Here is a 12,607-nt window from a genome sequence, read left to right as displayed (position 1 = left end):
TAACCCGTGCTGTACCTGCCCTGGGAGTGTTTGATGGGACAGTGTAGAGGGAGCTTTACTCTGTATCTAACCCGTGCTGTACCTGCCCTGGGAGTATTTGATGGGACAGTGTAGAGGGAGCTTTACTCTGTATGTAACCCCGTGCTGTACCTGCCCTGGGAGTGTTTGATGGGACAGTGTAGAGAGAGCTTTACTTTGTACCTAACCCGTGCTGTACCTGCCCTGGGAGTGTTTGATGGGACAGTGTAGAGGGAGCTTTACTCTGTATCTAACCCGTGCTGTACCTGCCCTGGGAGTGTTTGATGGGACAGTATGGAGGGGATTGGGGTTGGGGGAAGAGAGCAAGGGATAGGGAATGGAGAAGAGAGGGGGGGTTAGGTGAGGGAGAAGGGGGGGGGGTGTTGGGGAGGGTGTGCGTGGGTGGGGTGGTAAGGGGACGGAGCGAAGAGGGGGCTTAGGGGAAAGGGGGAGGGATTAGGGGATGGCGGGGTTAGCGGAATGAGCAGGGGGGTATTAGGGGAGGAAGCAGGGAGGCGTGGGTGAGGGGAGGGAGCGGATAGGTGTGGGTGAGGGGAGGGAGCGGGGAGGCCTGGGTGAGGGGGGAGGCCTGGGTGAGGGGAGGGAGTGGGGGGGTGAACAGAGAGAAGGGATAATGGGCATGTACCTCAATGGGCAGGATGGGACCCCCAGGGATCTGCACTGGGCCCTCAGCTTCTCACTGGATTTATAAACCACACTGATGGAGGAAGAGAGAGCCGTGTATCCCAGTTTGCTGATGACACCAAGTTAGGAGGAACAATAAATAGTGTCGATGGGAGCAGAAAGTTGCAAAGGGCCATTGATAAAGTGAGTGGGCAAATCTGTGGCAAATGGAGTTCAATGTGGGGAAGTGAGAGGTCGTCCACTTTGGACAAGAAAGATGGATCAGAGTATTGTGTAAATGGTGAGAAGCTGGGAAGTGTGGAGGGGCGCAGAGATTTCGGGGTGTGAGTCCAGAAATCACTGAAAGCTGGTGCACACACAGACAATAATTAAAAGGCTGATGGGATGTTGGCCCATATCTCGAGGGAGCGGGAACACAAAGGGGAGGCAGTGATGCTCCAGCTATATAAAGCTCGGGTCAGACCACATCTAGACACTGTGCTCAGTCCTGGGCCCCCCCACCCCAGGGAGGGAATATCGGCCTCGGAGGGGGGGGTGCAGGGCAGGTTCACCAGAATTATACCGGGACTAGTAGGGATAAATTATGAGGACAGATTTCACAGACTGGGCGAGTATTCCCTTGAACATAGACGATTAAACACATGGACTGCAGCTGTTGAAGGCGGCTCATCACCTTCGAGGGTGATTAGGGATGGGCAATAAATGCCGGCCTTGCCTGCGACGCCCACATCCCGGGGATGAATAAAACATAAAAACTTCGACTCGTTGACATTTTCTAAAAACACATTTATTGAGATTTGACACTTTGCGATTATGTACAAGCCGTACACGTTCTGCGGTATTGACTGGTTGCTATCAGTGTGGTCGATCGTACCGCCCGCACCCCACACATTGCGGCACTGTTCCCATTAGATGCCTGTGAGAGTAGCAGTCCCTCACTTGTTCAGCATGGCGTCGAGCTGTGCCTGTAAAGAAGCCAGCTGTAGGAGGAAGGGACAGCGTGTTATTACCTTTGCAGCCTTGGGGGATATCCCATACGTTTGGGTGCAAGTGAGAGACAAGCGATTGAAACAAAAGGAATTGGACAGGAACTGCCTCAGCAATGGTGGCAGCCAACACGTGACCCCCCACCCCGCCCGCTCCGGAAACTGGAGAGGAAACGATAACAAGAAAACAATTCATGGCCCTTGAACGGTGTCCAGCCCCTCCTCACAATGACCCCACGCAAAACCCTCTCCCCACAACTCAAACCGTCACCAGCACTTAGTCTCAAACAGAAATACCATGGACCAACTCACTACACAATGTTAAACAACTCCGCAATGGTTTGTCTGAGTTTAAGAGGAGTTCTGACGAACTCCTCAAACTTGGAGACGGAGAGATGGGAGGGACGTTCAGAGGGACCCTGCCACGAGCAGTATTGATAAAGGAGAGAAAGCGACGAGGTTGAGGGTGAAGAGGGTGTGGAGATTTATTAGAACGGTACTAGGGACGAGGGATTTGCAGGGCTCTGGGGAAAGAGCGGGGAGTGGGATTAACTCTTTCACAGAGCTGGCACAGGGACGATGGGCAGAATGGCTGCTTCCTGTGTGATTCTATGAAAGGCATGGGGTTTGAGAATGAGAGCTTTTGTCCAGGAGTGTGAGGGCGGTGGCTAACTGCAGCGTCTGAAGACAACACAGATGTTAAAGAATGGCTGACGTTTGTTCTCCAGTTGATTAACCATCAAGACCTCAGAGAGGGCCAGCTCCGCATCCCATCCATCCCCTCCTGCAGGAAATATCCGACAAACTGTCGGCCGTGGCTCAGTGGGCAGCACTCTCGCCCGAGTCAGAAGGTTGTGGGTTCAAGTCCCACTTCAGGAATTTGAGCACATAAATCTAGGCTGGCACTCCCAGGTCGGAGGGGCAGCACTGAGGGAGTGCCACACTGTCGGAGGGGCAGTACTGAGGGAGTGTCGCACTGTCGGAGGGGCAGTACTGAGGGAGCGCCGCACTGTCGGAGGGGCAGTACTGAGGGAGCGCCGCACTGTCGGAGGGGCAGCACTGAGGGAGTGTCGCACTGTCGGAGGGGCAGTACTGAGGGAGTGTCGCACTGTCGGAGGGGCAGTACTGAGGGAGTGTCGCACTGTCGGAGGGGCAGTACTGAGGGAGTGTCGCACTGTCGGAGGGGCAGTACTGAGGGAGCGCCGCACTGTCGGAGGGGCAGTACTGAGGGAGTGTCGCACTGTCGGAGGGGCAGTACTGAGGGAGTGCCGCACGGTCGGAGGTGCCGTCTTGGATGAGACATTAAACCGAGGCCCCGTCTGCTCTATCAAGCGGACGTAAAAGATCCCACGGTACTATTTCGAAGAAGTGCAGGGGAGTTATCCCTGGTGTCCCGGGGCCAATATTTATCCCTCAATCAACATCACGAAAACAGATTATCTGGTCATTATCACATTGCTGTTTGTGGGAGCTTGCTGTGTGCAAATTGGCTGCCGTGTTTCCCACATTACAACAGTGAGTACACTCCAAAAGTACTTCATTGGCTGTAAAGCGCTTTGAGACGTCCGGTGGTCGTGAAAGGCGCTATATAAACGCAAGTCGTTCTTTCTTTTCCAGGAATGGGCATGCTCAGGGAGCGGCTGCAACTATGCGGGATGTGTGGAGGAAACAAGGAATTGAACAGGTTCATCCCACCCTTGCAGACACTGGCTCCGAAGGGTGGGGTATCAGGGGCCCAGCCCATTCCTGTCCCATCCACACTGCGGCAGGTATCACTCCAGCTAGTTCATTGCATTTAGTAATCGTCTTCTTCTTAGAAATTCTCTCGGAGTCGAGGATGACTTGCTTCCACACTAATACAAGTTCTCAGGTGACTGATGAGACCAATGCGGGACCTACAGTCTCTGTCACAGGTGGTGGTTGGAGGGACGAGCGGGTGGGGTGCTTGGATTATCGTACACTCCTTCCGCTCTTTGTGCTTGGCTTCCGCGAGCTCCCGACGAAGAGACTCGAGTTCGGTGACTTCCCGGGTGCTTCTCCTCCACTTTGAGCGGTCTTGGGCCAAGGATTGTCAAGAGTCGGAACACACGTGGGAACGACAGACCCATTAGAGAGTCACACCTGGGAACTACAGCCCCATTAGAGTCACACCTGGGAACTACAGCCCCATTAGAGAGACACACCTGGGAACTACAGCCCCATTAGAGTCACACCTGGGAACTACAGCCCCATTAGAGTCACACCTGGGAACTACAGACCCATTAGAGTCACACCTGGGAACTACAGCCCCATTAGAGACACACCTGGGAACTACAGCCCCATTAGAGACACACCTGGGAACTACAGCCCCATTAGAGTCACACCTGGGAACTACAGACCCATTAGAGTCACACCTGGGAACTACAGACCCATTAGAGTCACACCTGGGAACTACAGCCCCATTAGAGACACACCTGGGAACTACAGCCCCATTAGAGTCACACCTGGGAACTACAGACCCATTAGAGTCACACCTGGGAACTACAGCCCCATTAGAGACACACCTGGGAACTACAGCCCCATTAGAGACACACCTGGGAACTACAGCCCCATTAGAGTCACACCTGGGAACTACAGACCCATTAGAGTCACACCTGGGAACTACAGACCCATTAGAGAGACACACCTGGGAACTACAGACCCATTAGAGAGACACACCTGGGAACTACAGCCCCATTAGAGTCACACCTGGGAACTACAGACCCATTAGAGAGACACACCTGGGAACTACAGACCCATTAGAGAGACACACCTGGGAACTACAGACCCATTAGAGACACACCTGGGAACTACAGCCCCATTAGAGTCACACCTGGGAACTACAGACCCATTAGAGACACACCTGGGAACTACAGACCCATTAGAGACACACCTGGGAACTACAGACCCATTAGAGAGTCACACCTGGGAACTACAGACCCATTAGAGAGTCACACCTGGGAACTACAGCCCCATTAGAGTCACACCTGGGAACTACAGACCCATTAGAGAGACACACCTGGGAACAACAGACCCATTAGAGAGACACACCTGGGAACTACAGCCCCATTAGAGTCACACCTGGGAACTACAGACCCATTAGAGAGTGACACCTGGGAACTACAGACCTATTAGAGAGACACACCTGGGAACTACAGACCCATTAGAGACACACCTGGGAACAACAGACCCATTAGAGACACACCTGGGAATTACAGACCCATTAGAGTCACACCTGGGAACTACAGACCCATTAGAGAGACACACCTGGGAACTACAGACCCATTAGAGTCACACCTGGGAACTACAGACCTATTAGAGAGACACACCTGAGAGCTACAGACCCATTAGAGAGACACACCTGGGAACTACAGACCCATTAGAGTCACACCTGGGAACTATAGACCCATTAGAGAGACACACCTGGGAATTACAGACCCATTAGAGTCACACCTGGGAACTATAGACCCATTAGAGAGACACACCTGGGAACTACAGACCCATTAGAGTCACACCTGGGAACTACAGACCTATTAGAGAGACACACCTGAGAGCTACAGACCCATTAGAGAGACACACCTGGGAACTACAGACCCATTAGAGTCACACCTGGGAACTACAGACCCATTAGAGAGACACACCTGAGAGCTACAGACCCATTAGAGAGACACACCTGGGAACTACAGACCCATTAGAGAGACACACCTGGGAACTACAGACCCATTAGAGAGACACACCTGGGAACTACAGACCCATTAGAGAGACACACCTGGGAACTACAGACCCATTCGAGAGACACACCTGGGAACTACAGACCCATTCGAGTCACACCTGGGAACTACAGACCCATTAGAGACACACACCTGGCAACTACAGACCCATTAGAGACACACCTGGGAACTACAGACACATTAGAGATACGCACCTGGGAACTACAGACCCATTAGAGACACACCTGGGAACAACAGACCCATTAGAGACACACCTGGGAACTACAGACCCATTAGAGACACACACACCTGGGAACTACAGACCCATTAGAGACACACCTGGGAACTACAGACCCATTAGAGACACACCTGGGAACTACAGACCCATTAGAGACACACCTGGGAACTACAGACCCATTAGAGAGACACACCTGGGAACTACAGACCCATTAGAGACACACCTGGGAACTACAGACCCATTAGAGACACACCTGGGAACTACAGACCCATTAGAGAGACACACCTGGGAACTACAGACCCATTAGGGACACACCTGGGAACTACAGACCCATTAGCGACACACCTAAGAACTACAGATCCATTAGAGAGACACACCTGGGAACTACAGACCCATTAGAGACACACCTGGGATGTTACATTTTTTCAGGGAGTCTTTGAGGGTGTCATAGAAACAAAGACATGTACAGCATGGAAGGAGGCCATTACGGCCATCGTGTCCTTGCCGGCCGACAAAGAGCTATCCAGCCTAATCCCACTTTCCAGCTCTGGGTCCGTAGCCCTGCAGGTTACAGCACTTCAAGTGCACATCCAAGTACTTTTTAAATGTGGTGAGGGTTTCTGCCTCTACCACCCTTTCAGGCAGTGAGTTCCAGACTCCCACCACTCTCTGGGTGAAGAAATTTCCCCACATATCTCCTCTAAACCTCCTGCCATTTACTTTAAATCTATGTCCCCTGGTTGTTGACCCCTCTGCCAAGGGAAACAGGTCCTTCCTATCCACTATATCCAGGCCCCTCATCATTTTATACACCTCCATCAGGTCTCCGTCAGCCTCCTCTGTCCCAAAGAAAACAGACTCAGCATCTCCAATCTTTCCTCATAGCCAAAATTCTCCAGTCCAGGCAACATACTTGCAAACTCCTCTGTACCCTCTCCAGTGCAATCACATCTTTCCTGTAATGTGGTGACCAGAACTACACACAGTACTCCAGCTGTGGCCTAACCAGTGTTTTATACAGTTCAAGCATAACCTCCCTGCTCTTGTATTCTATGCCTTGACTATTAAAGGCAAGTATTCCGTATGCCTTCTTAACCACCTTATCTACCTGGCCTGCTACCTTCAGGGATCTGTGAACCTGCACTCCAAGGTCCCTTTGTTCCTCTACACCTCAGTGCCCTACCATTTAATGTGTATTCCCTTGCCTTGTTAGCCCTCCCCAAATGCATTACCTCACACTTCTCCAGATTGAATTCCATTTGCCACTGTTCCGCCCACCTGACCAGTACATTGATATCTTCCTGCAGTCCACAGCTTTCTTCTTCAGTATCAACCGCACGGCCGATTTTAGTATAATCTGCAAACTTCTTAATCATACCCCCAACATTCAAGTCCAAGTCATTGATGTATACCACAAAAAGCAAGGGACCCAGTACTGAGCCCTGCGGAACCCCACTGGAAACATCCTTCCAGTCACAAAAACACCCATCAACCATTACCCTTTGCTTCCTGCCTCTGAGCCAATTTTGGATCCAATTTGCCACTTGGCCCTGGATCCCATGGCTTTTACTTTCATGACCAGTCTGCCATGTGGAACCATATCAAAAGCTTTGCCAAAATCCATATAAACTGCATGGCCCTCATCGACCCTCCTGGTTACCTCCTTGAAAAATTGAATCAAGTTAGTCAGACACGACCTTCCCTTAACAAATCCGTGCTGACTGTCCTTGATTAATCCATGTCTTTCCAAATGAAGATTTATCCTATCCCTCAGGATTTTTTCCAATAATTTTCCCACCACCGAGGTTAGGCTGACTGGCCTGTAATTACGTAGGAACATAGAAACATAGAAAATAGGTGCAGGAATAGGCCATTCGACCCTTCAAGCCTGCACCAACATTCAATAAGATCATGGCTGATCATTCCCTCAGTACCCCTTTCCTGCTTTCTCTCCAAACCCCTTGATCCCTTTAGCCATAAGGGCCATATCTAACTCCCTCTTGAATATATCCAACAAACTGGCATCAACAACTCTCTGCGGTAGAGAATTCCACAGGTTCACCACTCTCTGAGTGAAGAGGTTTCTCCTCATCTCAGTCCTAAATGGCTTACCCCTTATCCTTAGACTGTGACCCCTGGTTATGGACTTCCCCAACATCGGGAACATTCTTCCTGCATCTAACCTGTCCCGTTCCATCAGAATTTTATATGTTTCTATGAGATCCCCTCTCATTCTTCTAAACTCCAGTGAATACAGGCCCAGTCGATCCAGTCTCTCCTCATATGTCAGTCCTGCCACCCCAGGAATCAGTCTGGTGAACCTTCGCTGCACTCCCTCAATAGCAACAACGTCCTTCCTCAGATTAGGAGACCAAAACTGAACACAATATTCCAGGTGAGGCCTCACCAAGGCCCTGTACAACTGCAGTAAGACCTCCCTGCTCCTATACTCAAATCCCCTCGCTATGAAGGCCAACATACTATTTGCCTTCTTCACTGCTTCCTGCACCTGTATGCCAACTTTCAGTGACTGATGTACCATGACACCCAGGTCTCATTGCACCTCCCCTTTTCCTAATCTGCCGCCATTCAGATAATATTCTGCCTTCATGTTTTTGCCACCAAAGTGGATAACCTCACATTTATCCACATTATACTGCATCTGCCATGCATTTTTGCCCACTCACCTAACCTGTCCAAGTCACCCTGCAGCCTCTTAGCATCCTCTTCACAGCTCACACCACCACCCAGTTTAGTGTTGTCTGCAAACTTGGAGATATTACACTCAATTCCTTCATCTAAATCATTAATGTATATTGTAAAGAGCTGGGGTCCCAGCACTGAGCCCTGCGGCACCCCACTAGTCACTGCCTGCAATTCTGAAAAGGACCCGTTTATCCCGACTCTCTGCTTCCTGTCTGCCAACCAGTTCGCGATCCACGTCAATACATTACCCCCAATACCATGTGTTTTAATTTTGCACACCAATCTCTTATGTGGGACCTTGTCAAAAGCCTTTTGAAAGTCCAAATACATCACATCCACTGGTTCTCCCTTGTCCACTCTACTAGTTACATCCTCAAAAAATTCCAGAAGATTTGTCAAGCATGATTTCCCTTTCATAAATCCATGCTGACTTGGACCGATCCTGTCACTGCTTTCCAAATGAGCTGCTATTTCATCTTTAATAATTGATTCCAACAGTCTATCCCTTTCTCCCTTTTTAAACAAAGGTACCACATTAGTCCTCTGGCACCACACCTGTAGCCAGAGAGGATTGGAAAATGATGGTCAGAGCCTCTGCTACTTCCTCTTTTTCTTCTTTCAACAGCCTGGGATACATTTCATCCAGGCCTGGGGATTTATCCACTTTCAAAGCTGCTAAGCCCCTTAATATTTCCTCTCTCACTATGTTTATCTCGTCTAATATTTCACACTTCTCCCCCCTCATTGCAAAGTCTGCATCGGCCCTCTTGTGAAAACAGATGCAAAGTCTTCATTAAAATCATACCCACATCACCTGCCTCCACACAGATTTCCTTTGTGGTCTCTAATAGGCCCCACTCTTTCTCCAGTTATCCTCTTGCTTTTAATGTATTTATAATGTGTCCCTGAAGTGTTTTCTCTGCCCTCCTGGGACTCGCTTGCAATGACAAAGCTCGGAGCAGAGTGCTTGTTTCGGGTGTCTAGTATCAGGCATGTGGACAATGTGGCCCGTCCATCGGAGCTGATCGAGTGTGGTCAGTGGTGGGGATTGTTGACCTGAGCGAGAACACCGACATTGGTGCGTCTGTCCTGCCAATGGATTTGCAGGATTTTGCGGAGGCAGCGCTGGTGGTACTTCTCCAGTGCTTTGAGTCAGCCGGATTTTTTTTACTGTTGATAGCCCGGGGAGGGGGGCACTCAGACCGTTTGGACATCCCTCTGCTGCACTGGTCAGTTAACCCAGGGTGGACTCTTCCTGATCGACAAGTCACACAACCAGACTAAAGAAAGAGAGACTTACATTTCTATAGCGCCTTTCACAACCTCAGGATGTCCCAAAGCGCTTCACAGCCAATGAAGTATTCTGAAGTGTAGTCACTGTTGTAACGTGGGAAACGCAGCAGCCGCCTTACGCACAGCAAGCTCCCACAAGCAGCAATGTGATAATGACCAGATCATCTGTTTTTAATGAAGTTGGTTGAGGGATAAATATTGGCCAGGACACCGGGGGAGAACTCCCCTGCTTTCCTTCAAAATAGTGCCATGGGATCTTTTACATCCACTCAAGACAGATCTCATTCAAAAGACAGCCTCGCCCGACAGTGCAGCGCTCCCTCCGTACTGTACGGGGGTGTCAGACTGGATTTTCTGATCAAGTCGCTGGAGTAGGACTTGAACCCACGACCTTCTGACTCGGAGGCGAGAGATCTACCCACTGAGCCACAGCTCTGTTAGGGAAGGAAATGTGCTGCCCTTACCCGGACTGGCCGATATGTGATTACAGACCCACAACAATGGGGTTGACTCTTGACTTCTCTCTGAAATGGCCTAGAAAGCCGCTCACTTGTAACAAACCGCCACAGGAAATAAGAAGAATAAAACCAGACGGACCGCCCAGCATCAGACACAACAACGACACACCCAGCCCAGTCGCTCCTCACTAACATCTGGCGACTTATACCAAAATTGGGAGAGCTGTCTCACAGACTAGTCAAGCAACAGCCTGACATCGTCATACTTACAGAATCATAACTTTCAGACAATCTCCCAGACTCCCCCATCACCATCCCTAGGTATGTCCTGTCCCACCGTCAGGACAGACCCACCAGGGGCGTCGACACAATGGTGTACAGTCAGGAGGGAGTGGCCCTGGGAGTCCTCAACATTGACTACGGACCCCATGAAGTCTCATGGCTTCAGGTCAAGCATGGGCAAGGAAACCTCCTGCTGATTACCACCGACCGCCCTCCCTCAGCTGATCAATCAATACTCCTCCATGTTGAACACCACTTGGAAGAAGCACTGAGGGTAGCAAGGGCACAGAATGTACTCTGGGTGGAGGACTTCAATGTCCATCCCAAAGAATGGCTCAGTAGCACCACTACTGTCCGAGCTGGCCGAATCCTGAAGGACATAGCTGCCAGACTGGGTCTGCGGCAGGTGGTGAGAGAACCAACATGAGGGAAAAACCTACTTGACCTCATCCTCACCAATCTACCTGTCGCAGATGCATCTGTCCATGGCAGTATCGGTAGCAGTGACCATCGCACAATCCTTGTGTGGCACTACCACCTTGCTAAATGGGATAGACCAGATCTAGCAGCTCAAAACTGGGCATCCATGAGGCGCTGTGGGCCATCAACAGCAGCAGAATTATAAACCACAATCTGTAAACTCATGGCCCGACATATCTCTCACTCTACCATTACCATCAAGCCAGGGGACCAACCCTGATTCAATGAAGAGTGCAGAAGAGCATGCCAGGAGCAGCACCAGGTGTACCTAAAAATGAGGTGCCAACCTGGGAAGGCTGCAACACAGGACTACATGCATGCTAAACAGCGGAAGCAGCATGCTAAAGACAGAGCTCAGCGATCCCACAATCAACGAATCAGATCAAAGCTCTGCAGTCCTGCCACATCCAGTTGTGAATGATGGTGGACAATTGAACAACTAACGGGAGGAGGCTCCATGAATATCCCCATCCTCAATGTGTGTGCAAAAGACAAGGTTGAAGTGTTTACAACCATCTTCAGCCAGAAGTGCCGAGTGGATGATCCTCCTGAGGTTCTCACCATCACAGAAGCCAGTCTTCAGCCAATTCGATTCACTCCACGTGATATCATGAAACGGCTGAGCGCACTGGATACAGCAAAGGCTCTGGGCCCCGACAACATCCCGGCTATCGTGCTGAAGACTTGTGCTCCAGAACTAGCAACACCTCTAGCCAAGCTGTTCCAGTACAGCTACAACACTGGCATCTACCCGACAATGTGGAAAACTGCCCAGGTATGTCTTGTCCACAAGAAGCAGGCCAAATCCAATCCGGCCAATTACCACCCCATCAGTCTCCTCTCAATCATCAGCAAAGTGATGGAAGGTGTCGTCGACAGTGCGATCAAGTGGCACTTACTCACCAATAAACTGCTCACCGATGCTCAGTTTGGGTTCCGGACCTCATTACAGCCTTGGTCCAAACATGGACAAAAGAGCTGAATTCCAGGGGTGAGGTGAGAGTGACTGCCCTTGACGTCAAGGCAGCATTTAACCGAGTGTGGCATTAAGGAGTCCCAGTAAAACTGAAGTCAGTGGGAATCAGGGGGAAAACTGGCTGGAGTCATACCTAGCATAAAGGAAGATGGTTGTGGTGTTTGGAGGTCAATCATCTCAGCCCCAGGTCATCGCTGCAGGAGTTCCTCAGGGCAGTGTCCTCGGCCCAACCATCTTCAGCTGCTTCACCAATGACCTTCCCTCCATCATAAGGTCAGAAGTGGGGATGTTCGCTGATGATTGCAGTGTTCAGTTCCCAGGTAATGGAGCAGTCCATGCCCACATGCAGCGAGACCTGGACAACATTCAGGCTTGGGCTGATAAGTGGCAAGTGACATTGATGCCACACAGGGCCAGACAATGACTATCTCCAACAAGTAAGAGTCTAACCACCGCCCCATGACATTCAACGGCATTACCATCGCGGAATCTCCCACCATCAACATCCTGGGAGTCACCATTGACCAGAAACTTAACTGGACCAGCCACATAAATACTGTGGCTACAAGAGCAGGTCAGAGGCTGGGTATTCTGCGGCGAGTGACTCACCTCCTGACTCCCCAAAGCCTTTCCACCATCTATAAGGCACAAGTCAGGAGTGTGATGGAATACTCTCCACTTGCCTGGATGAGTGCAGTTACAACAACACTCAAGAAGCTCGACACCATCCAGGACAAAGCAGCCGCTTGATTGGCATCCTATCCACCACTTTAAACATTCACTCCCTCCACCACCGG

The 12,607-nt window shown here is 50.6% G+C and overlaps 1 protein-coding gene across 1 annotated transcript in view; it reads right to left on the bottom strand.

Annotated features, from left to right (window-relative positions):
• Nucleotides 1–1,434: 1,434 nt before the first annotated feature.
• The window catches only part of taf7 (TAF7 RNA polymerase II, TATA box binding protein (TBP)-associated factor), a 41,551-nt gene continuing 30,378 nt past the window's right edge, over nucleotides 1,435–12,607 (bottom strand). Inside the window, exon 12 of the mRNA XM_070883188.1 lies at nucleotides 1,435–1,643. Within this exon, the coding sequence (XP_070739289.1) occupies nucleotides 1,599–1,643 (45 nt within the window). The 3' untranslated portion in view covers nucleotides 1,435–1,598. The remainder of the gene's footprint in view (nucleotides 1,644–12,607) is intronic.

The sequence above is a fragment of the Pristiophorus japonicus genome, chromosome 6, assembly GCF_044704955.1.
Source record: "Pristiophorus japonicus isolate sPriJap1 chromosome 6, sPriJap1.hap1, whole genome shotgun sequence".
Taxonomy (NCBI): Eukaryota; Metazoa; Chordata; class Chondrichthyes; family Pristiophoridae; genus Pristiophorus; species Pristiophorus japonicus.
Note: the sequence above shows the minus strand (reverse complement) of the source record. Positions and strands in the feature narration are given on the sequence as shown.